At 41.7% G+C, this 24,106-nt stretch overlaps 5 protein-coding genes and 1 long non-coding RNA gene across 16 annotated transcripts; 4 read left to right on the forward strand and 2 right to left on the reverse strand.

The window, feature by feature from the left end:
* Positions 1-69: 69 nt before the first annotated feature.
* On the forward strand, positions 70-1,648 carry LOC132261021 (isovaleryl-CoA dehydrogenase, mitochondrial-like). Its single transcript, XM_059759511.1, has 3 exons — positions 70-195; positions 258-411; positions 678-1,648. Exons 1-3 carry the CDS (start codon positions 70-72, stop codon positions 1,646-1,648), a joined length of 1,251 nt encoding a protein of 416 aa, XP_059615494.1.
* On the reverse strand, positions 1,648-17,689 carry LOC132259649 (PDZ and LIM domain protein 3). 9 transcript variants are annotated; one of them, XM_059757366.1, is made up of 10 exons: positions 17,482-17,689; positions 14,557-14,705; positions 14,333-14,455; positions 13,935-14,136; positions 4,702-4,848; positions 4,561-4,605; positions 4,036-4,127; positions 3,718-3,768; positions 2,347-2,497; positions 1,648-2,261 (listed from the first exon to the last, which is right to left on the reverse strand). In XM_059757366.1, exons 1-10 carry the CDS (start codon positions 17,593-17,595, stop codon positions 2,139-2,141), a joined length of 1,197 nt encoding a protein of 398 aa, XP_059613349.1. In that variant the 5' UTR covers positions 17,596-17,689; the 3' UTR covers positions 1,648-2,138. The 9 variants fall into 9 exon arrangements, with proteins under 9 accessions (XP_059613349.1, XP_059613348.1, XP_059613353.1 ...); XM_059757365.1 differs by lacking the exon at positions 17,482-17,689 and adding an exon at positions 15,603-16,045; XM_059757370.1 differs by lacking the exon at positions 17,482-17,689 and adding an exon at positions 14,897-14,944.
* LOC132259644 (cell division control protein 6 homolog) lies at positions 4,857-7,005 on the forward strand. The gene has a single exon (XM_059757359.1). The coding sequence runs from the start codon at positions 5,180-5,182 to the stop codon at positions 6,662-6,664; it is 1,485 nt and encodes a 494-aa protein (XP_059613342.1). The 5' UTR covers positions 4,857-5,179; the 3' UTR covers positions 6,665-7,005.
* Positions 8,195-11,793, forward strand: LOC132259642 (kinesin light chain-like). 2 transcript variants are annotated; one of them, XM_059757358.1, is made up of 3 exons: positions 8,195-8,514; positions 9,025-10,054; positions 10,681-11,793. In XM_059757358.1, the coding sequence occupies exons 2-3, from the start codon at positions 9,050-9,052 to the stop codon at positions 11,218-11,220; spliced, it is 1,545 nt and encodes a 514-aa protein (XP_059613341.1). In that variant the 5' UTR covers positions 8,195-8,514; positions 9,025-9,049; the 3' UTR covers positions 11,221-11,793. The 2 variants fall into 2 exon arrangements, with proteins under 2 accessions (XP_059613341.1, XP_059613340.1); XM_059757357.1 differs by lacking the exon at positions 8,195-8,514 and adding an exon at positions 8,534-8,930.
* On the forward strand, positions 17,600-19,789 carry LOC132259664 (uncharacterized). Of its 2 annotated transcripts, XR_009468320.1 has the most exons (4): positions 17,600-17,708; positions 17,866-17,962; positions 19,233-19,332; positions 19,400-19,789. It is a non-coding gene; the product is annotated as an uncharacterized LOC132259664 (long non-coding RNA). The 2 variants fall into 2 exon arrangements; XR_009468321.1 differs by lacking the exons at positions 17,600-17,708; positions 17,866-17,962 and adding an exon at positions 19,026-19,047.
* Positions 19,790-20,613: 824 nt separating this feature from the next.
* Positions 20,614-21,265, reverse strand: LOC132261022 (uncharacterized). The gene is made up of 3 exons (XM_059759512.1): positions 21,044-21,265; positions 20,913-20,984; positions 20,614-20,757 (listed from the first exon to the last, which is right to left on the reverse strand). Exons 1-3 carry the CDS (start codon positions 21,263-21,265, stop codon positions 20,614-20,616), a joined length of 438 nt encoding a protein of 145 aa, XP_059615495.1.
* Between the last annotated feature and the right edge of the window lie 2,841 nt (positions 21,266-24,106).

The following is a 24,106-nucleotide window of genomic DNA, read 5'->3' on the forward strand; positions in this document are numbered from 1 at the left end:
CAATAGCAAATTTTCGGAGTTGCTACAGTAGACAACATTGAGTGCTCTTGACATCATTGACCCTCTAAAATGGTTTTGAGAAGAATTCTCGCAAGTACAGTGACGAAATTTGCCTTCAGGGCAAATGCTGTGAGACGTCTGTCTTATTATCCAATTGACGAAAATCTCTATGGAACAACTAGTGAACAGCAACAGGTGCAGAATTTTCCAAAACTTTCTCTCAAACTCTCTCCTTATTGCGTTTTTCTTATTTTCAGCTGAGACAGGCAGCTTTTAGTTTCTTGCAGAAGGAATTGGCTCCACACGCGCAGGAAATCGATAGACAGGACAACTTCAAAGATTTGAGAGCGTTCTGGAAGAAAATTGGATCCCTCGGATTCTTAGGAATACTGGCTCCAACGGATTATGGAGGTAGTGGAAAAGTTTTCACGAAGAATGGTGCCGAGTTTGCTTATCAAATTCAGTATCAGCATACAAAACTAATGCCATGCAGATAAAATAATCAAATAATCTGGAAAATTCTAGTGAAAAGTAGTTAAGTGAAAGAGAAAGAAGTCTGAATCATATTTTCTTTAAGAATATCAGTGAATGTCACCCAATTAGATTTATGTTCTTAAGTACTTCAACCACCTTATCGTACTTTTCTCTCAATCTGCCGATGGTTTTTTCGGTGCTAGGCAGTGCGGGATCTTACCTGGATCAGATAATCGTTATGGAGGAATTCTTCAGGGCTAGTGGATCATTGGGCCTGTCTTATGGGGCTCATGTGAGTCTCTGTCTCAACCAACTAAAGAGGTTCGGCACTGAAGAGCAGAAGGAGAAATACCTTCCCAAGCTGTGCAGTGGAGAGCACATGGGCGCCCTCGCGATGAGTGAACCCAATTCCGGCAGCGATGTTGTCTCCATGAGCACTTGGGCTGAGAAGAAGGGAGATTATTACATCCTCAACGGCAGCAAGTTCTGGATCACCAACGGTCCTGATGCTGACACCTTAATTGTTTATGCCAAGACTAACTTAAGTGGTCCTGCGAAGCATTGCATCACTGCGTTTATCGTGGAGAAGGATTTACCAGGCTTCAGGACTGGTCGGAAGTTGGACAAGCTGGGAATGAGAGGAAGCAATACTGGAGAATTGATCTTCGAGGACTGCAAAGTTCCAGCAAAGAATATCCTTGGAGAAGAAGGACAAGGTGTTTATGTTCTGATGACAGGATTGGATTATGAACGCCTCCTTTTCGCTGCTGGACCATTAGGAATCATGCAGGCAGCTTGTGACGTTGCTTTTGATTATGCTCACCAGCGCAGAGCTTTCGGCCAAAGGATCGCGGAATTTCAACTCATTCAGGCAAAGATGGCCGATATGTACACCGCTTTGGTATCTTCCAGATGCTATCTTTACAATATTGCTCGTGCTGTAGACAAAGGAGTCGTCAGTGCTAAGGATTGCGCAGCTGTTTTGCTTTTTGGTGGTGAGAATGCAATTAAAGTGGCGCTTGACTGTGTCCAGATCTTGGGTGGGAATGGATACATTAATGATTACCCAGCCGGAAGACTTCTCAGGGACGCTAAAGTGGGTCAGATTGGAGGAGGAACGTCAGAGATTCGCCGTTTGGTGATTGGAAGGAGTCTCAATAAGGAATACAAGTGAAAGGTAAATTCTCTGTTTATTAGCTTCCAACTTTACACATTGATTCCTTTACATTGAATAGCGCAATATTTGCAATATAGACAAAAAAATATTTTACCGCTTGTGTGACAAGTTAATCAACATTCCAAATGAATCAACAAGATTTCCTTATCATACGTATTTTTTTTTACACGAAAAGAGGTGTGAAATAAATTGACTAGATTTTTACACTCGAGAAGAAAAAAATGAACGAAAGATGGTGAATTAAAGTATTGTTTTCAATAAAAATTAGAGTCATAAAATATACAATACAAGGAGACTATAAATAAATTCCTTTTATAAATATAATAATTAAGCAAAATATTTTCGTTTTGTGAATTATTCCCATTTGTTTTAATCATCACACGTAGAATTACACAAATATGCAAGATTTGATTTTAGTGTGAATGGTAAGTTTTGCGATGTGAAAAACATTTTTTTTTCTCTCTCTTTTCTAGAATATTCACTATGTTCAGTAGGACGTGTCGCCCATGACGCTGTACATCAGGCGCTTGAAGGAGCCGCTCTGGTGTATCTCGTTGGGATCTCCGAGAGCGTAGTTAGGCGAAACCGGTGGATAAGTTGCAGTTGGTTTCTGTGTAGTGGATTGAGGAAATAAATCAAGGACACTCAGTCAATTTAGCTGATACACAATTTGAGAACAGTTTTCAGGAACACACCTTTTGAGGAGCTCCACGGTGCGTGGGCTGAAAGACTTTGGTCTGCACCGGCTGGGGCACTTCATGGGGATTGCCTACGTCGTAGGTGTCCTCCTGAATTGCTCTGTATGTTTCACTCTTCAGTGGATCATAGAGGACGGTCTTCTTGTAGCTATTTAGCGGTATTTTTGTTTATTTGATATTTTTTGATATATTTTTTTAATTTTTGATTTGGATGGAGGAGCGACAAGAAAAAAAGAGAAAGAAAAAGGTGCCCAATTGAGTGTTAGAGTTATCAGTGAATTTTCTAACAAGAGAAAAAATCTAAATGAATAATGGGTGATGATCTTAAACAAAAAAATAAAACAGATAACATATTGTAACAACTTTTCTCTGTCATATAGTCTTGTATAAAATTTTCTTCTTTTTTTTCATCCTTAAGATTATTAGTCAACGAGTGATTAACATTGTAACATCACATTACTCAACAACGTTAGGTAACAGTAACGAACAAAAATTTGTTTTGTCTTTGGAATATGTTAGTAGCTTTGGGAACAGTCTGATCGAGGACAAGAATGATTGTGTTAGTGGAGCAAAAAGTTACCATATTGTGAAAGTGTCTTCAAAATATTTGAAGAGTTAATTAAATAACGATGAGTAGTAGTGATCACGTTTGAAAACAGACAGGCAATCCTAATTCTGCGGATAGCTGTAGGGATTGTAGTACGTGGGGATGGTTTTATTTTGGGTATCGTTAGCAGCAGTGAAACCACGATAGAATCGTGATTGTGTAGGATATGATGTGTGTTGAGACACAAATGGTGATGATGGTGATGGTTGCTGATGCTGAAGTTGCTGTTGTTGCTCCAAAATTTTTTGTTTTTGTTTCAGAAAAGAAAGATCGATGAAAATTCTACAATTAATGGTGTAGTCAAGTTCATTTGGCTATTATTCCAATATTGGACATTTTGGTTTTTTTTTTTTCAAACTACAAACTACTTTTTCAGCTTTTGTGACATTGCTAGAGTTAGGAACAGTTTGTTTTTTTTTAGTTCTTGAGATGCATTCTACAAAACATTCACTACAGCTAAGTTTTGAGGGGTTTTTCTTTTTTAGGGGATGCTTTGGGATTCTTAAGCAAGTTCTACGGACACTACGAATGGTTTCTGTTTCTGTATAGATTTTGTGCTTTTTTGCGAGATATAGTGAGAGATTTGCTGTATCGAAAGTGAAGCGGTTTTTTTTCATCTAAAGCAGCAAATACTAAATCCAACTGGTAACCACAATCTCAGTGAAACTCGAAAAGAAATCCAAAAATGGTAGTTTATCTTTTGGATGTGATTTTGAAACATGAGATCATGATTGATTTTGATACAACTCTCATCTGATTACCCTTGAATTTTTGTAGGTTTCGGCCGATCGAGAATAGTATAACCATTCGATCTAAGAGACAAATAATAATACAAGAACTGAATTATTCTCATCAAACTATACAATTTTTGACATTTTTCCCAAAAAAATCAAACGTCCTAAAGTGATCTAGTCGAGAGAGAGGAGGTACATTTTAATCTGAATTACATTCTGATTTAGAAATGATGTGAGAAATGGAAAGGGGAAACGACATTCTACATTTCGACATGGGCGTTCATAAATCAATTTTTTCTTCTAAATGTGTATGGAAAAGGCGAAGAGGTGAGGAAATGTACTTACGGTACAGAATTTGGAGCGGTCTGGTGAATTGTTTTCTCAATATTGTTGTCTGAGTACAGGCCAATCGGTGAGTTGAATTGCTTGTGAACAACCTGAGTGAGAAAAAGTAGTAAAGATTTACTTGTGAGACATTGCTTTTCTTCGGATGTTAAAAATAATTCATAAAAATTTTCTACGAATAAAGCGATAATTTTTGACGGACATTTGAGTCATTTTCCTGTCCCAATTCGTATATTATTTGGTTTGCGAGTGAACTTTGAAAGTAAGAGAAGGAAATTTGAGAGAAATTAGTGGGTGGTTGGGAAATTTACAGCGCAAGGAAGTGTAGAACTTTTCTATTGATACTCAAAGTATACTTTTCATACGCAATGAAGAGTTTACCATTTCATTAAGATCCATCTATAGGACTCATTTTAAGAGAATTATTACATGAATTTCACTACAAGTCCTACACCCCCTGGCAAATGCTACAGATAGAAAATTTGAAGGGTCACTGAAACACATAAGAATGCTCAATTTGTCCACCTTTGATCCATCATCTCCGACAATTCGATGAATAGTATCGGCCACCTTTAAGAGTGCAAGTTTAAAAACATTGACAAGGGCACAATGTATGCATTAATCACGGAAAATGATTACAAGAATTTCTTTTCTCGGGTCATTTACCTTCTGCTTCATGAGCACATCCTGGAAATCATGGTGAGGTGGGCCCCTCATAGCCGGATTCGGGTGGTGCCTCAGGTAGGACTCCGTTGGGCCGGTGTCCTTCTTCACCTTGGCACCGGGCAGGATCAGCGGAGTCGTCCGGTAAGGCTGGTGGGTGAGAAAGAATCAAATTTATTTTTGGCTCACTGACAAAAACATGGATCGCTCAGCCACAAGATCATCACATTCGTCAAGCTATTTATAGTTTGCTTATTATAAAACACTGACGCAGACGGGCTTATGAGTGTGGATTTTTCTCAATTTTCACGCCAAAGTAGCGAGGGTGAGGCGCTAAAGGATATATATTTTGTCTTGAATTTCCCGCCGTAGGAATTTGCCACAAGAGGGACATATTTGTGAGGTTAGACTAGTTCCCGCGCTTTCTGACAGCCACAGTGTTTGTTGTGTTTGAGTTCCTGGAAAGTTTTGACGGATTGCCATGCCTCAGACGCGCAGCAGGAGAGCAAAGGCGTTGGTGAAGGAGGAGGATGAGTCAGAGAGTAGTGGGAGTGTGAAGAAATTCGAGTCGAGAACTCCGCGGAAGCTGAGGAGGCCTTTGGACAGTGATGACGATGAGGAGTCTTCGGGTCAGGCTAGTGAACAGTCAACACCGCCCAAGGTGGGCAAGTTCCAGAGGAAACCCACGAGTGTGGATACACCAAAGAGATTACTCGAGAAGATTACCCTAGAGGATGATGAGGAATCTTGTTCGTCGTCTTATCAGAAGGCCAGAAAGATGCTAAACGGTTCAGCTACAGATAATCTTCCCGGGAGGGAGAAGGAAATTCAGGAACTAACACAAACTCTGCAGAAGGCTCGTGAAGAACAACAATCAGTTAGTATGTACATCAGTGGCCCTCCGGGAACTGGCAAAACAGCCTCCCTGACAAAGATTCTCTCTGATGACGCAATGTCGCGAGCCTTCAAGAAAGTGTATGTTAATTGCACTTCCATCGCCTCTATTGGAGCGGTGTATAAAAGAATCTACAGTGAATTGGACAGTAAGAAGACACCGAAATCCGAAAAGGACTCTCTCCATGCCATAGAAGAGGTGCTCAAGGGAATGCGAGGAAAAATGCTGCTTCTCGTGTTAGATGAAATTGATCAGCTTGTGGGCAATAAACAGGCTGTTCTCTATACTATCTTTGAGTGGCCAAGGAAATTCCCCGACAAGCTAGTTCTCGTGGGCATTGCCAACTCCCTGGATCTCACAGATCGCCTTCTGACACGCCTGCAGAGCCGCTGTGAGCTCCAGCCTCGGCTGATGCACTTCGCAGCGTACACAAAACAGCAAATTGCTGAGATTCTCACTAGTCGTCTCGAGGCAGGAGGAGTTTCTAAGCTCTTCTCTGCAGCCACTGTCCAGCTTCTCGCCGGGAAAGTGGCCGCAATCTCAGGAGATGTGCGCCGGGCACTGGACATTGGCCGGCGGATTGTCGAGGTGGCTGAACAAAACGCCAATTCGAAGAAGACTCTCTGCATGGATGACTTGGGAGTGGATTTCTTGCCGGAAGACACCCCAATCGCACCCAAGCAAGTTCTGGACGTTATGAATACTGTCTACAGCACTTCGCAAACCCTGAACGAGGATCTGGACGATGTTTTCCCGCTGCAGCAGAAAATCCTCATCTGCAGCATTGTGCTGATCCTGAAGAATGACAAAAATCGCGACATCACCCTTGGGAGGCTCCACGAGGTTTACCGGCGCGTGTGTGAGAAGCTGACAATCGTGGCTGTGGACAGGGCGGAATTCATGAGTCTCTGCTCCCTCGTGGAGACGCGCGGCATTGTGCGGATCCAGCGCAAGAAGGAAGTGAAGCTGCACAAGATCACGCTGCAGTGGGACGAGCAGGACGTGACGAATGCCCTCAAAGATAAACAACTCATTGCAACTATTCTCAACTCGACGTCGTGCCTCAAGTGAGCGCGCGGCGGTCAGGACGTGGGCGTGAGGATCCCAAAATAGCATCAAAAGTATCATGAATGACGGCGACATTTTAACAATGTGTATATTTTAGAGTTTAAAGTCACAATCTATTAATTTTATATTGCAAAATCTCTGCACGCATCCTTGGTACACTTTGAGCGGGAGCACAAAATAAATTTGTCCATAGCCTGAATTCTTCTCGTTTTATACTTAGAGAGTGAAATCTACATGCTTTTGTCTGTGGTGCGCTTTCAAAGGGTCGAATTCAGACATTTCCAAGGAACATTTATAACTCGAAATCAACAAATAACCAACCGATAGCGAGTAATATTTCCGACATATCACGATATACTGATCGTATTACGAGGTGCATTGAAACATATAATTGAAAAGTATTTATCAAGACCAGAATTCAACAATTACATGCTCTAAACTTAAAGATAAAAATTTATTTGTCATTACTATGGGTATAAAAGAGAAATTACTGTTTCGATCTACAGTTTTTCCGAATAATTGAATTCAGTTGCTAACACAGATTTTCTTTTGTGAAGAAAATGAAGACACTATTAGCAGCGGTGCTTCTCTTAATGTTTCTGGGCGGAAATCATATGAAAGGTATAAGTTTGTTCAATAGATTTCGACTAGAATTACATGTAAATTATGTCATTCCTCTTTTGGTTGTTATTATAGTTCATGCAACGTCTGTTTATTGTTATCCTGGACGGCCTGGATGTCACGATTGATAGTCAGAATAAGAATAAAATCTTTTGCAATGTCGCTTAAATTGAAGTCATTAATTATGTGTATAAAACAATGATTAACAACGAGTCAAACGCAAAACTATGGACTAACTAAAGCGACATGAATGTTTTTTTTATGAGTTATGCTCAATTGTATCGAAATAATTGAAAAAATTAACAATTTTATGGACCCATAAAATAATGTAATTGATTTTGTAGAGAAAAGTATTAGTTGTTTTCTTATAAAGTAAGATCTTTTCTACATATTCGGCAGTATTTTGTGAACACTGAGGTGAACAATGAAGCTATTTGTAGTAGGTGCTTTCACTGTTATCCTTTTGATATGCCAATTAACTAGATGGCCTGACAAAGGTAAAATATTTCTTTTATTTATGGCCACATCAGCACGATTACCCCTAATAAACTAGTTATATAATTTCTCTTTATTTATGTCTAGATCTCTCAAATTGTAACCTTTGTGGTTAAACTGGAATAACAAATCAAGCCATTGTAATGTTATTCATTGAAATAAATTAGTTAGAAATACAACATAAGTATTTTCTCTACAGCAAGATCTTTGGTGTTGAATTTAGAAATTTTCACAAAGAAATTCACTGAAATACACAAGATTTGTCATTTATTTTCCTCTTGCTTTTTGAAACTCAAACGTTTTTTCCAGCTGGTTTGAGACTGGAATACTGGAAGGGTTTAATTTGACAGATCGTCCAGTGCAAAAAGTCGCAATTGGTAACTTGTTGGAGTGCATCTTTTTCCCCATTTTTACGACCAGCGAGTGGAAAATCTAGTGCAAACTACTGAATTTCTCTCAGTCAAACATATCTGCTTTGCAATATCTGCAAATTTGTTCAATTCCCTCGTTAATTGAGTGCAAAAGGTGCAAAATCAGGAGGTGCAAGAGAATCCATTGAACCTGCATAATCCTCTTGTTTCTGGCCAGGAGAAACAGGGAAACAAGTGTTTGGGTGGTGGAAGGATATTTGGAAGTAGTTCAGAGGATCCTGAAGTACCTCTTCCTGGGGTTTCTGCAGGAAATCCGCCAGGAGAGAGCGCAGAAGAAGGTGTCAGCTGAGTTCGTGTTTTGCGGAGGTGAGAATGCTCGACGAATGACTAATTCTTGAGTGAATGTCAGGGAATTCGTGAATATCTGTGAAGGCAAGTGAGCTGAAAGATGGGCGAGTGGTTGACGGTGCTGAACAGCGCGTGTGGGTGGCCGGGAGATGATGGGTGGAGCGCTTGCGCGCTTTCCCCGTCAGTGGAAAAGGGCTGTTGGGTAAAGTCCTTATCGATTTTGTGCAGTTTTTCACCAGGACGTTCCTCAGGAGTGAGTCACTCGCGTGAAATTATGTAATTTATACGCAGTCTTTGTATTTGCTTGTGGTGGAAATTCCTCCAGAGTGACTTGTGACCACCAGCACTGCCCTTAACGTGCTTTACCGTAGATTTTTCGCTTAGGAAACCCAGAGAAAGTGAACAATGTCGAGGGTCATCAACGACTATAGGATGTAAGAATGTCCTCCAGTTGGCGTCAGTGTGTCTGGGCGGAGCAATTATATGAATACTGAGCAAACTCTCATGGTTGTTTTCCCTCTGTTGCAGTCGAAAGATCGAGTCAATTGGCAAGATGACGCAGATGTCCCAGGATGAGATCATCAGCAACACAAAGACAGTCCTGCAGGGCTTGGAGGCACTCCGTGTGGAGCACTTGACACTGATGTCCAGTCTGGCGGAGGTGAGAGCTGTGAACTCGGACAGAGACAAGTGCGATTTGGTGCAGAGGAACATTGAGAACATCGATTTGGGCCTCGGAGAGGCGCAGATGATCCTCGCGCTGAGCGCTCATCTGCAGAATGTGGAGGCGGAGAAGCAGAAGCTCCGCACGCAGATTCGTCGATTGTGCCAGGAGAATGCCTGGCTGAGAGATGAATTGGCCAACAATCAGCAGAAGTTGCAAGTGTCAGAGCAAATGGTGGCTCAGTTGGAGGAGCAGAAGAAGCATCTGGAGTTTATGGAGTCGGTGAAGCAGTATGATGATAATCAGGAGAGTGTGGAGACGATGGAGAAATCTCGTCGGGATCCCGTGGTTGAGCTCTTCCCTGAGGAGAGCGAGGAGGAGCGCAATGACTCAGACTCCACGTCTGTTCAGTCCGGCGGCGATCTCAACTACAGCCACATGTCGAATGTCACTGGCTACGAAATCCCCGTGCGCCTCAGAACACTCCACAATCTCGTCATTCAGTACGCCTCTCAGGGGCGCTACGAGGTCGCTGTGCCGCTATGCAAGCAAGCCCTTGAGGATCTCGAGAAAACCAGTGGTCGAGATCATCCCGACGTGGCGACAATGCTCAACATTCTGGCACTTGTGTATCGAGACCAGAGCAAGTACAAAGAGGCCGCCAGTCTCTTGAATGACGCCCTGGAGGTGCGACAGAAGACTCTGGGTGAGAATCATCCAGCCGTGGCGGCGACACTCAACAATCTGGCCGTGTTGTATGGCAAACGGGGAAAGTACGCCGATGCGGAGCCACTGTGCAAGCGCGCCCTCGAGATTCGCGAAAAGGTGCTGGGCAAAGATCATCCGGATGTGGCAAAGCAGCTGAACAACTTGGCTCTCCTCTGCCAGAATCAGGTGAGCTTCATTTTTTTATGCCTTCTCAAGGGGAACAATAAGATGTTTTTCTGCTGCTTTTGTCGCGATTCACTTGAGCGGAAAATTGCCAAATGGGAGTGCAACAGTGGCTGTCCGGGTTCCATTTGCAGATCGGAAAATGGCTTTGCTTGCGGTTAGAGTAGATATCTGAGTGTGAAGTGGCTGTAATTCACGCGGCAGGGATTGTTGGGCGCACACGAGACTTGAAGTGCTTCCAAAATGCAAGAACAGCTGAAATGCACTCAACATTCGTGACCTTTGTAATGGGTGAAGAAGCTATGACAAATGGACACCAAAGTTGCTTCGAGCATTGATTAATTGATTTCATCATGTAAAATGCCCGCCAATGTAGAGTTGAACAAAATTTGGCAGCGATCCAAGACTGGGCTGTGTTGGGAAAATGCTTTTTCCGATGGAGAAGAAATCACATCTCGTTCGGGTATTTTCACCATTGAAATTAATGGGCTTCACCCAGAATCTCGGGGGCCACTCAGTGGGTGAGAAATGAATGTCATCGAATGTTTTTCAAGCATAATTCCAACACGCGATCTATTTTTGCGTGTGCTGTTCTTCTGATTCATGTGTATGTTTTGCTGTATTTGCAGGGCAAATACGACGAAGTGGAGATGTACTATCAGCGCGCGTTGAAAATCTATGAGGCAAAATTGGGACCAGATGATCCGAATGTGGCGAAGACGAAGAACAACTTGGCCAGCTGCTTCCTCAAGCAGGGCAAGTACCATGAGGCTGATGCGCTGTACAAGCAAGTGCTGACGCGGGCTCATGAGCGTGAATTTGGAACGGTGGATGCGCAGAATAAGGTCATCTGGCAGATTGCGGAGGAGCGCGAGGAGAACAAGGAGAGGAATCGCGAGAATACACCGTTTGCCGAGCACGAGGCTTGGATGAAGGCGGCCAAAGTGAATTCGCCGACCGTCACGACGACGCTGAAGAATTTGGCTGCGCTGTACAGGCGTCAGGGCAAATATGAGGCCGCCGAGACACTGGAGGATTGTGTGCTGAGGTGCAAGCAAGACGCCATGGAGGCAATGAAGCACCAGAAGGGCGCTCAATTTCCACAATCTCATCACAAGACGGGAAAGAGGGAGAAGAATCCGCCAGCGACCCTCAATGGCAATATGTAAAATCCATCAGGACGCGCGATTGAGGGATCCTTGAGTGTGATTTTCGGTTTTGATGTGCAATAACAATTTTGGGTTTGCTTCCTGTGATTAATCAGAATTTTCGTCAGAATTTCTACCAAAGTACTTAGAAGGTATTTTCCTAAATATTTATAGAAGTGAACAAAGCTTAGAGTATTTTCAGTATAATTACGTAGTATTAGGCTAAATATTCACTGCTTCGCCTTAAATATCCGCCCAAAGACTAAGTAATTCAAGTGCAACGTGTGAAATTTGAAACAATTTCTTGGCTTTAAAGGACAAATTAAAGCACATATTTAGTTATTTTAGCATAAACATAGTGAGATTTGCTCAAAATCACACCCAAAAGCGATTAAGAAGCTCACTTAAGGATTCCTCATGGGCTTTAATTCATGAACAAAAAAGAAATGCTGCAATGAACAATATTCAATATGTGATTTCGTGTGTGCTTTTTTCTCATTTAATCGCGGCAATATCTTAATTTCACTTAATTTAACCATCAATTTGAATTGTAAGAGCATTGAAAGAAAAAAATGATGAAATGAAGAGCTTTTTCGAGTGAATCTTACTTGATATTGAATTGGTGCCTCGAAGTTTTCATCGCCGTGTCTACTAAATCGCTGACCGTGTCTGAAGGGATAGTGTGTGGTCATTTTGGACTGGAGCTAATCCTCAAGTGGACACAGATATTGGAACCTTGGCGGAGGATGAATTTCACAGATTAACAGCCGCGCTGATAACTCACGATATAAATTAGAGGATGATAGAGTTTATAAATACTTTCTCTAATGGTTGACTTTCTTCGCGCTCTTTTTTTTTTATTATATCCGACTTTGAAACTTCCTTTGCTTTGGGATGGGAAATTAAAAAGAGTTTATTTTTGGCGATGACACCACACATGTTATGCAATAAATTTACCAATATAGCCACTGAGAGAAAGCATTTATTGAAAAATCATCGTGATTTTTCCTCTAGTGCGACTCGATTTTTTGTATAATACTTGAAAGAATTCTAGATTGTAGAGAATTTATTACGGAATTTCTGTGTTGATTCCACTGGCGATATATTGTAGCACTACGTGAGATTGCTTCTCGGGGTTTTTTTGGTGGAGAAAGTGTGAAAAATTCTGTCGCTGCGACACCGTGAATTTCCCAAAAGCAACTGAAATTCCGTTGTAATAAAATTTGAGGAGAAACTGGGTGGATTTGCTTGACCCACACACACACATTGCGCACGCAATCGTCTCTCCGTCGTCCAAGGAATGATCGTGATCGGGATCCAAGTGTGAAAAAAGCACAACCGCGAGCCATCAACGTCATCCAGACAAGAATGCTTGGCGGTGAGGCGCCCGAAAGGGGATCACGTAAATTGCATTGAAAGCTTGAAATTTTCCATTAAGCGCCTTTTGTGAGCGTGAACATTTTTATGGACAAAAATGGGAGATAAAAATAAAGTGGAGAATCCAAAATATGTTATAATATTTGTGATGAAAACCACCCAATGGGTGATCGTGAAAAGAAGGTCTGTCGATGTGGAAATTGGGAAAAAAGGTCTTCCACACATCGACAGTGATCAGAATGTTGCGGCACATGTTGGAGTTGAAGAGCACAGATGATTCTGCACGGGACTTTTCCTTTTAATACAACTTCATGGGTGGGTGGAATGAGAAATTTATTGCCGATCTGCCTTCGGGAGCGCCTGGCCACTGTCCAATGTGACAATGTTGTGTGAAAGTTTGCAAATTATTTCTCTTTCCAACGCACAAAGTGATATAACGATGCCACAGGAATGTTATAAATCGCGACTTAAGCTGTTCTCAATTCTAAAGAGTCATTCTTATGGGTCTCTAAGTTATTTTCAAAATTGTTTTCAAACATTAACCCTTGAGTGGTGTTGAATTGTCCGGCAAAATGGCGTAGCGTGAAGTGGTAAGTGCATTGTTATTATGTAGTATTAGGGAATCTGTAGAATTTCGCCCAGTAAATTCACGATTCATCAATCTAATGGAAGTGTAAAAATGCAGAAATGCTTTTTAATTTCACATCATTGTGTGACTACGCCACTGAATTCTGGCGTCGATTAAGAGAAAATAAATTTATTGTACCTGATATTATATGAGTATATAATAGTTTAAGCAATTCATTAACATATGTCGGCTTCTGATGATTTGTCACTAATTGAGCCATTTGGTCTTATTTTAGAATCCTCGTCAGACTCTGCATTTTCACAACACCACTTCTACCCTCTCAGAGATAAGGTGAGTAATTGCGCACCAGAAGCAGTGCAAGATGATCAGAAGGCAAGAGAATCCACACATTTACATAACGTTAATCATCTAACCAGGGGGAATTGCATAAGTCCGACATTCACGAGAGTGAAACACTCGAGAACTATAATGGGGGTGTATTGTGAAATATTGGTTAACTTTTCAAGGGAACGGATTTTCATCCTTAATCTCATGGCATATTTCGAAATGCTCAGTTGTTTATTGCTCACGAATATTTCGTGGTGCCCTCACTCTGTTTTCATAATAAAATGGGTATAAGAATAAGTTCAAACCCGCCATTGAAGCCAGCATTTCTGTTTACGATTCGCATTGGACGCGTGCCAGTGAGGAGTGAAAATAAATTTTACATGATCACGTACTCTCACTTGTTGGATGTAATCATTCATTCGAGGGGGCTGCTGCTGCTCACCTGATTGAGGATCACGCTGGCCTCCTCCTGGGCCTCTGCCTGGTAGTCTCTGGTGAGATGTGGCGAGAAGCTGGCGCTGGACGGTGGCCGCGGCGACAGCTGGGGCGCTTCGTAGCCCCCGTACTCATTGAGACGTGGAAATACTGTTTGGGGCAGCGAGTCGTACGGGGATTGAAGCCTCGCTCCGGCCGGGGACACATGTCTTCATGAGATGCGTCATGAGCCACACACAGCGAGAGATGCGATTTGAGAGGGAGAGAAATGGACACAGATATGATTAGGACGTGATCATGATGGCTGAACGCACCATCGAAAGCCGTGATTGCGTGAATTAAGCGTTAGCATTTTGTTAGATGACGCAGACACTGAGCGGCTGCGTTGGGGGTGGTTTTCTCTACCTGTAAGGCTGGCTGTTTGGAATTGGACTGAGTTGCGACTGTGAGACTGGGCTCAAGGGTGGAACGGTGGATGAGCATCTCGATGATCCATTGCTCAGGCTCTGGTTGGCCACCACATTGTTTCTACAGCATTCAATGGCATTAGTTTGATCGATTAATCCGTGCACTGTGCGTCACGATCTCTACATGAACTCTCTAAACTCATTCGCATGTGGCTGACTCACCTCTGAACGACGACTTTTATCCTGTTTCCGGCATTCTTGAAGAGATGCTGGGCATCCTCGTGCCTCAAGTCGCGACTATCGTAGTCCTGGATTTTTGTTATCATGTCCCCGCGCACGAGTTCGCCATACGCTGGACTTCCCAGTGTGACCTAATGAGAAATTGTACGCATGATTTACGACACGGAGTTGTTTGCTGATCAAATAAATACTTGTGAGGATGTTGAAATTTTATGTATGTAGAAGATGATCAAGAATGCATAGAATTGGGTTAATTGCTTAAGTTCATTTAATTGCCATCCCAAAAATAAATCTTTTTATTAAAACTTCCAGGAAGATTCACCTTTTTCACACACTTTATATTCTTCAGTGCCATTAATCATTGAGGTCATGATCTTCCCGGAACGCGATCATTGTGCCTTAGCAAATGCTTCGAGTCAAAAGACGAGAAAGAAAACATCAAGAGAGAAAAACAACAATTTTTCGGGAGCAATATAACGAAAATGCGGGGAAATTTGAGTCACAATATCACTCGTCGCCTGAGAAGAATTATTGCTCATAGAAGAGATCAACAACACTCTTCGTCGTCGTGATCTTATTTGAGGTTCCTAAAAGAAACATTCTTTTATATCTGTCTCGAAGATCTTTTTTCAGCTATTGTGAGTTACAGAAAAAGATCCACAATCGATCGATTGACGATCGGTGGTCAATGAAAAGCTTTAGCCAAAGTGTACTTCACGATCCATTTGCTGTGTGTGTCTCTAAGTGGGACATTGTTGTAAAATTCTTCTCACAAATTTCGTTCTCTTTTGGCGCATGTGTGCTTGAGATGATGAGAAGCATTGATATTTCGAAAGAATGCCTCTTATTTTGACTAAAAATCACAGTGAAAGTCACACTTTTGACTTTAGTTGCCGAGCCCTCAAGGAAAGAAAAGCGCAATTGGAGCGAAGTCAATTTGCAGAATTGTGCGCCTGAAAGCGTGTCAAGGTGAGTTTTCGAGGATGTTGGCCCAGTTGTAGGGCTGATTCTCAGCATTCGGCGGCTACCTTTGTGATGATCAGCGGTGTGTCCAAGTCACTGCCACCCACGAGACGGATTCCCCATGGAGTTTGGGCGCCGTCTCGCTGCAGAATCACCACAAATTCATTCAATTTGGGACTCATTTGTCCCCTCGACTGTTTTCCTGACTCAAAAGTTTAGAGACGCTAAATTTAGCCACACTTCGACAGACGGCAAATTTTTGGCGAAAATTAATCACTTTTCCACAGCAACTGCCAAAATTGCAACACTTCTTGCAAATTTTCCCGGATAGAGAATGAAGAGAAGAACCAGAAATGAGCGAAGAAAAGAGTTCACTTTTTCAGATATGAGAAGAAGAAAATAAAATTGCACGATCAGAGTGAAAGAAAATTGGTCGAATCGGAAGAAAGTATCAGTTCAAAAGCTGCCAGTGTACTAATTTGAGAATCTTCCCTCTCTGCAACATTCACTCTCTTGATCAGATGAAGAATCCACGTGATTGTCGGACAGAGATGGGACTCACTGAGGAGGCGCACAATTGCATTTCTCACTCCCTCCGTCCCATTTACTCCGTCAGTGGCCAGAAATGCTATGGCAATTTACTATTTCGACTCATCTTTTTAGTGGCAGAAGAGCCAGGAAGTGGCGATCACAGTATTTGTGTCACAGTCTCAGTAAAATACGAGAGGATTTTCGATGTAAACATTTGAACTTTCACTCTTTTTTCACTCGTTTGTGGGATAGAGAAATGTTAGTGCCATAATTTCATTTGATTTATAATCATGCATGATCATGAGTTTTGATATTTGGCAAAGAAGAGAACATCTCACGGATGTTTGAAAGCACCAAATGGGCCAGAGATCAACGTATTCTGCATTTCTTGGAAAATTCTTAACCGAAAAGAATGCCGAGTGGAGAGAAAAATCATTAAATGTTATGGTTTTTCGTTCCACGAATTCTGTGAAAGTCAGAGTTGATAGTGATTAAGAGTGTGATGAAAAATTAATGAAATTATGCGGACTTTATTTAAGAGGGTAAAATAATTTCCATTTTAACATTAACCACGACGAATAGCTAAATCAATCCAATTATTTCCCCCAGTTCTGCCCTCAGTCTGACCTGAAATGGTGTAAATATTGTAAAGAGAAATGGATAATATTGCCGAAAAGTTTACTCTGCACAATATTTTCCGTCAAGATCATAAGCAGAAACACCGCTATTGTTGAGAACTTCATTGTTCGCAATGTGCTATTTAGTGAGAGTCTAAAATGTATCTTTTATACAAAAACCAATAATTGCGAGCGAAATTAGAAATTTAATTACGATTTCACATTGATAAGACTTCTATGTACTGCGAACACTTTAATAAAGTGTAATTTGTAAATTTCATTCTTATTTCCCATTTACATTTGCATGTTTTATCAACTCCACATTTATAGTTCTTTTTCTTATGCTTTTAAACTTCAGTTCAACAACCAAAGCACAAGAAAATTTTGGCATCCAATGTTGAGAAACTCAAAACCCACCCACATTTCATGTTTACAGTGATGGTAGAGTGAAATTCTGGATCAATTTCCCAAACGATCGTTAAATTAATCAATGGACTGGGAAGGCAACCAGGCGCCTCCATTGTCACAACACTTCAACAGCGTCTTCCGGCCATTCTGCCTGCCGTTAGGCGAATTGCGCGCGAATCACGAGTGAACATCGCGTTAGTTGGGGAAAACGTTGGAAAAATTTTTATTGAAAAGTACATTGTGTAAAATTGGGAAAGATCTGCTAAAAATAGTGCCTGAATCGCGCCAGAGATCGGGACAAGTGTTTCAATTGCGGCGTAATTTGAGTTTTTCGGTGGGATCATTTAGAGCATGAAAAGTGAGACAAGGAGAAATTGACATGACTTACGGCCTCATCGACAAATTTCACCCTCTTCTTCTGCGAGCGCGTGCTGAAGATCACCTCACGCGGGTCACTCTTGCTGTGTGGCACACGCCAGAAGGCCGGTCGCTGGTAGGACATTGCTGATGGGGGAGAGACACTAAAAAGGGCTTCACAGCACGAGCAATCAGGATCAACTTGTGGTGAGAATCACTGGGAGTCTGCGGATTGACGCACGTTCAGACGCTCTTCGGGTATGTTTGGGACAACTCACTCGGCCGCTCGAGAGAGTGAATCGTTCTACCACATGACGAAATTTATTGGCAAATCGAAATATTTGTTTTCATTACCGCTACACTGCCAGAAATCTAAGGGTTTTTGCTCAATGAGTGCCTCTTTTGACTCTTTCAGTATCTGCGCATTGATCTTCAATCCCAAAGACCGCATCTGTTCTGCCTATCCTTAATCATCAGGACATTCGCATGGTGTACTGCAAATTTCTTACAGTGTAGGTAACACAATACCATCTCGAGTCTTTGTGCCAGATTTTTACAAACGAAATTTTATCACAAGAAGTGCTGAGGAAAGTATTTTAATTGTTGTCAGGCGAAATGACAAGGCGTAGATATCAAGAAACATGTTTTCTCCCATCTATTTTAAGAGCATCTTCTTCCTCCCAAATGGCTCCACTGACCCCTTCAAAGTGCTCTGCTGAAAAAATGTGTCTCAGACTTTCCAACGTGCTTTTTGATCTCCGCCAGTCGAATTAATTATGCCCAGATAATTGTCCATCAATTCTCTATTTTGAGGCATTTCTCATGTCATTTGCCATGTGGAATGCCAGTCAGGAGGAGGCATAAAAAAAATAAGATAACATGAATGTAAATGAAAGTTTTTTATCTCAATAGTTTTGGCCCACGATTTTGAGAGACAAGCGAGACATTTCGCCACTGTGGGAAAAATCTCACGAGTCTTTCGCATAGTTTTACCCTTAAAAACCACTTTCGCCTCTGCAAGAATATAATTGAGGTATTTTTAGAACGCGAAATCACACCCAATTTACTCATTTTGCTCATCAAAACGATGCCAAAAAGTGCGAAGGCATGTCAAATGGTATTTTGTAATTTGTCGCTTGGCATTCCAAAATATATTCCTTGATATTTCGATAATTTATTGAATGATGAACTTCACATTAAATGCATTGATTTCTACTTCCGCTCCCAAAAAATATCGATTGAACTGAGTGTGTAAATTTAGTGTTTGAATTCATGTATGGACAAATTAAAGTCAATTTTCCGCATCATAAAAAGTCTTTAATGACATATCGTGAATTTATTATTATTACTGTAATTACTTTACACGCATTTATTTGAAGCGTGATTTTTGAAAAATTAACAAAAATATATTGATATAAATGAAGTATAATTACGACAAAAAAAATTCGCAACAAAACAAGCAATAAATTAATATTTACAATATATAAAAAGTAAAATTCTTCTCCAAAACTCCCAGAGCGCCAAATATTTCGTGAATTTCGAATATGTCTTGCGATGAATTTTATCTACAAAATTGCAGGCGTTAAGGATATTTTAAGTGAGTGTTAATTTTAAATTGTTCTATGCTTGGAATTATTTTAAAGTTCATATATTTATGGTAATTGGCGTTAATAAATTTACATTATTTCATGCATCACTCGTTGTAATTATTTTTTATAATTAGTATTAAAATGTAATTTCGTACTTTTGCATATAAACACATTTTTTGTGTGAAATTCCCAGTTTTGTGAGTTTCCTGCTCGCCTCAACAAGAGCTTGTGAATTGATCATAAAATGTGGATTTTCTTTGCAATTTTGAGTATTGCCATAATCATGGCTGCTGGTTAGTCCAAACATAAAGTTTATTTCCCGTTTTCTTCAACTATACTATGTGAAAAAACTTGTTGCAGATCCGCAGGAAGAAAGAGCTTGGACTACAATTTACAATCCCACTAATTGGGGTGATTGATAATTGCTATTTGAATTTGAAAATAAATCTATTTGATTAGTATTATTTTCAAAAATTTTCTTTTTCTGTCGTGAGTTCAGATTTGATGCCCAAGAAGAGAGACTGTAACTCTTCTCTGCCAGGAGGAAGAATAAAAACAATCACTGTGTGTATTTCATTATATTTTATTTGTCGTTTTCGCTGGTTTTTTTTAAATAAAATAATTCAATGGGATAAACAAGAAAATGAGAGATGAAGAAGAGCTAACTTAGGCCATCAATAAATAACTTATTCGTACTGGTAGTGCGTCTTCTGGGCCTGAGGCTGCTTGTAAGACGCCGCTCCGGAGTACTGCTGGTGGTTGTTGTGATGGCGATGATCGCTGAGGTGTGGCGGAGCTGGTGTCTTCACGACAATGTCCGTGGGCTCACGCACGACCTCAGCCTTGAAGCCCTCCTTGGGGTCCGCCGTGTACGTGACAGTGCGGATGAAGCCGTCCGAGTCCACGACGGAGTAGCTCCCCTTGATGACACCGCCATCCCTGATCTCCTTGCGGTTCTGGTAGTTGGTGTACTCGTCGTCTTTCACGTCGAAACCGAACTGGTAGGAAGAGTTGAACTGCAGGGCGGGAGGAAATCAATTTTAGAGCTGGAAGCATTGCACAATTGAGGCGCGACAGATGCCTGATCTCCACCCACCGCGAGATCGAGAAAAAGTGGCCAGGCATAATGTCGCGATCATGTAACGATCTCACGAGACCTGTTTCTGGTCTCTCAATCCACGCAGCGCGCATTTCAATTCAGTGAAAGTCCAGGTTCTCAAGCCCCACTTTGCACAATGTTGTGCTCTGTGTTGGCTTTTTGCAAAGAATTTAACTCTGTGCTGATCTTGGGCGATCTTCTGGTATTGCAAAATATTATGAGGAAAATTCCGCGAACGCGCGATATTGTGAATGAAAGGGAAAGTGATAAATTTATGTAAAAGATCTGGCTGATCAATTAATGAACACGACTCTCCGTGGAAGTTCAATGGTATATTCAAAATATACTCGCGATTGTGGTGTGCAGAAAAAAAACATGGAAAGAAATTAGCATTAAACGCCCGAGCTTGATCACACAGCTGAATTACTTTGCTTTGCCTCCATCGAAAGTGTAAGTCAGTGAGAGTTGAGCGATTTCACGCGAGACGCGCGGGGAGTGATCTTCGGCGGATACTTACATCATGGTCTTCCGGTTCCTCGTCTTGGTAGGATGGACGATGGTGGGAGGTCTTCCCGGATGACTTGTAGCCGCCGCTCTGGGGACTACTCACGTAGTGGAGCTGGAATAGAGATCATTGATCATGTGAGGTGAAAACCAGTTGAGAAAATCTCTGCCGAGTCAATGGCTTTATCGCTTTCCCCGGCGTGATAGCAAGAGTTGACGGTCAACTGCATAATTGCCACCAGGCAAAGGTTAAGGTTTCACTGAGATTACCTGTTGCTGCTGCGGCTGCGACTGCTGCTGATGATACTGCCGGACAGTGGGTGACACATAGGCTGTCTTGGGCTGAAAGAGGGTCAATGTGAGGTTGTATTGCAAAAGGGGAATTCACTCGCATCCCTTACAGCTTGCGAGGGGTGTGAGTAGTGCGGCGAGACGTCCTGGTTCGAGGGTTCGTAGATGGGTGTGGCGTCGCCTGAGGACTCTCCGGCCTGGTTAGCCTGGGCCAGGTGTGCGTAGTACTGTCGCAGATAGGCAGGATCCACTGTGGTCTGGGCCTTTGGCCGTGGTCGACCAGCAACCGTGGCGACAATCACGAGGAACGTGGCGATTTGGAAACTCTTCATTTTCTCACTTTGAGACGCGTTGGCACGATGGAAAACAAAGCACTGGATCCCCAAGAACAACTCACCTAACTTTTATATTGCAAGTTCACACAACCCCCAACAAGGCACGAGCACAGAAAACCGTGTGAGCTTAATCCAATTATCCAGGCGATACTCAAATGTTGAACTGGAACGGTGTCTGTTTTATAGTGGTGGCCACTTTCGACGTTCCACGCGAATCTTGGTGGGGAAAATTGTTACAAGCGCCAAGTCAGCTATCACCGAAGTGGAGAGACCATCGAGAAAAACGGAACACACCCACCTTTTTGGACACTGTCGACGGCTACAGACTCCTCAGCATCCCGCGCAAAGGCCAGCAAAAATCTGCGGCGCATTAGAAGAGGGCCGGAGATTTTCAAGGTGACGCCCAGACAATATGGGCATTCTTCTTAATGCCAAGAGGCCAGAGGAGCCCAAGAAGAGAGAGAAAGATCAATTGCTCAGCTGGATGAGGTTTTGGGGAGCTCTTTGCTGCATGAATGCTTAATTACATAATTTGCAAGCCATTGAATTTTTTCCACCTCAGCCTCAACGTCAATATATTCCCCAAATGCTCCCATGAGAATCGCGTGGAGGAAATAATCATATAACCATCTCTCAATTTTCATATACAGCCAAACTCTAATAAAAATGTGAAAGGTCTTAAACACTTTTCGACGCTATGATCTTGATGAATTTATAAAATAGAGTTTCCCCACTTACCTTTCCTCCATTCTCGCCATTTCTTCTCTCTGGTTGCAATTTTTTTTGTTATTCTGCACACTGACCTTATCAAAAGAGTCCAAGCATTCCGCCACACGAGACCTTTCTTAATAGCTCTGCTGTGCCATGAAACGAGAATTGGCCAATTAAACAAATCTTCCTCAAACTTTCGACACTTTTATTTCCCCAGCAACAAAAAGAAACACAGCATCTGGCCCACATTTCTCCATACAAAGAGACAATGATCTTCCATCTAGAATTACATCAATTCTGTCGTTTTTATGCAACGGTCCAACAAGATAAAATTGACAAAGTGATTTCATTATATAAGACTCGGGTCAGGCGTATCAGTTGGTCATATCTTTTGCATAATGCCTCACCGGCCGGTTTTCTCAGCAGAACATGACCTAGTCTCTGAGGAAAATTCTCTCTGTGTCTCTCTTTTCTCCAAAAATCCGTCAAATTTATGATCATCCAATGCAAATTGACAGAGAGCGCATGAAGAAAGTTGGGTAGAATTTTATAGCTTTGCTTGTAGAACAAAGTACAGTACCGGCCAGGGTAATTACACACAGAACGGTGGTCAACGTCTCTAGAATGCTGATTTCGAAAGGGATTTGAATTACTCCAAAGCATATATCTTTTATTTCAGAAGCATCAGAACAATTTCCATACAATGAAACCAATGAAACCTCTTGAGATGGATGAATTTTGTGAACATCCACTGTATTTACAGACCGCCAAATCCCCAGTAAATTGATGAGCCGTGGAATATTAAAGATGCAAGTTGACCTGAAGATTCGTGAGGTTCAATGTCATGAGGTGGCTTCTTCAGCTGCTTAAATTGCGGACATCGCGGTGCGGTGAAGAGTTGTTTTTATTGCATTTAACAACTCTCAAATATCCACCATTTTTTTTTCCTAGCTCCAAGAGATTGTATAGATCAGTATCGTGTGGATGTTTCTAGGTCAGTTTTCAACGTCTCTCTCTGCGTCGCGACATTTGAGATGGAATCAGGCATTTGTGGTTGATGCAGATCAGAAATTTTTCGGATGCATTTGACGGATGAGTGATTTCTCTGCTGTGGTAATTGAATAATATTGTTATCTCACTAATGGACCTAATTAAGTACTTTCACCTGTGGAGATTTTTCTCTCGCAGATCACTGATTTTGGGCGATTAGGCGTGGCGATACTTGTGACCCACATGGTGGCGAACACCCCACTTGAAGTTGGCATTCTTATCTGTCTTCACGAATGTGAACACCGGTCCAGTCCGTCCGCCGTGCGATTCTGGGAATTGCAATGGAGATTAGCTGGAAAGATCACAGTGCCATTTAGACCAGCGTGATCACCTGCATGATTGCCACAGATTAATACAGCAATGATAATTGCCAACACATAACCAATGAACTTCATCGTGCCCAAACACTTCCGAAGAAATTCCTCGCGCGCCAAGTACTGAAAGGTCTCGAGATCTCCCTCAGCATATTTATACAAATGGTTCTCGTCTGTTTTTTCTTTGTACCTTTCAGTGGGTCTGCAACACTTTCTTCTGCGGTTGACAATTGCCCAACTGCTGAACCATGAATCCAATGATCGTGTGAGATCTGCAATCAACATGACTCTGTATCTCACTTTGGTGGGGACAAATTTTGCTGTTCACAAATGTCCATTGCAAATGCGCCGACAAAAGAGAGAAAAATGCATTGCGCGATTGGAAATCGACATAGACAGACAAGTTGAAAGTTTATTGAACTGTTTAATGGCTAAATTGAAGTGCACGGAAGTTTTTCATACTAATACTTATTGTCTTGCGGTAATTCGTGGCTTTTTCAACGCCCTTTTTGTTACCCCGTCTCGTAATTCACTGCAAAAGGTGTTGAAGAGGAACTCGATTGTCCATTTGGTTTATTCCTCTATAGTGAAACTTTTACATTTTCCCACATAAACATACTGGTTTTCTGTAGATTACTTTAGAGAAATTCAAAACATGAAATGCAGATTTATATATTTTAACCTCGTAACTTAGGTCCTTATGACTTATATTATGGCATAAATTGCAAACTTTCAAGCAAATATTATCTTATACATTCGTGTG

This window comes from Phlebotomus argentipes, unplaced genomic scaffold (assembly GCF_947086385.1).
Source record: "Phlebotomus argentipes unplaced genomic scaffold, Phlebotomus argentipes genome assembly scaffold_18, whole genome shotgun sequence".
NCBI classification, from domain to species: domain Eukaryota; kingdom Metazoa; phylum Arthropoda; class Insecta; order Diptera; family Psychodidae; genus Phlebotomus; species Phlebotomus argentipes.

Excerpts from the sequence above, each read along its gene's own strand:
- LOC132261021 (XM_059759511.1), top strand. The coding sequence starts at position 70 with ATGGTTTTGAGAAGAATTCTCGCAAGTACAGTGACGAAATTTGCCTTC. Across the intron at positions 196-257 it reads CAACTAGTGAACAGCAACAG|CTGAGACAGGCAGCTTTTAG; the intron begins GTGCAGAATTTT and ends TCTTATTTTCAG. Across the intron at positions 412-677 it reads GGCTCCAACGGATTATGGAG|GCAGTGCGGGATCTTACCTG; the intron begins GTAGTGGAAAAG and ends TTTCGGTGCTAG.
- LOC132259644 (XM_059757359.1), top strand. The coding sequence starts at position 5,180 with ATGCCTCAGACGCGCAGCAGGAGAGCAAAGGCGTTGGTGAAGGAGGAG.
- LOC132259642 (XM_059757357.1), top strand. The coding sequence starts at position 8,902 with ATGTCGAGGGTCATCAACGACTATAGGAT. Across the intron at positions 8,931-9,024 it reads GTCATCAACGACTATAGGAT|TCGAAAGATCGAGTCAATTG; the intron begins GTAAGAATGTCC and ends CCTCTGTTGCAG. Across the intron at positions 10,055-10,680 it reads CTCTCCTCTGCCAGAATCAG|GGCAAATACGACGAAGTGGA; the intron begins GTGAGCTTCATT and ends CTGTATTTGCAG.
- LOC132259649 (XM_059757365.1), bottom strand. The coding sequence starts at position 15,719 with ATGAGTCCCAAATTGAATGAATTTGTGGTGATTCTGCAGCGAGACGGC. Across the intron at positions 4,849-13,934 it reads CCAGCGTGATCCTCAATCAG|CCTTACCGGACGACTCCGCT; the intron begins GTGAGCAGCAGC and ends CTCACCCACCAG. Across the intron at positions 4,128-4,560 it reads TCGGAGATGATGGATCAAAG|GTTGTTCACAAGCAATTCAA; the intron begins GTGGACAAATTG and ends TTTCTCACTCAG.
- LOC132261022 (XM_059759512.1), bottom strand. The coding sequence starts at position 21,265 with ATGAAGAGTTTCCAAATCGCCACGTTCCTCGTGATTGTCGCCACGGTT. Across the intron at positions 20,985-21,043 it reads ACTCACACCCCTCGCAAGCT|CCCAAGACAGCCTATGTGTC; the intron begins GTAAGGGATGCG and ends ACCCTCTTTCAG. Across the intron at positions 20,758-20,912 it reads CGCAGCCGCAGCAGCAACAG|CTCCACTACGTGAGTAGTCC; the intron begins GTAATCTCAGTG and ends TCTCTATTCCAG.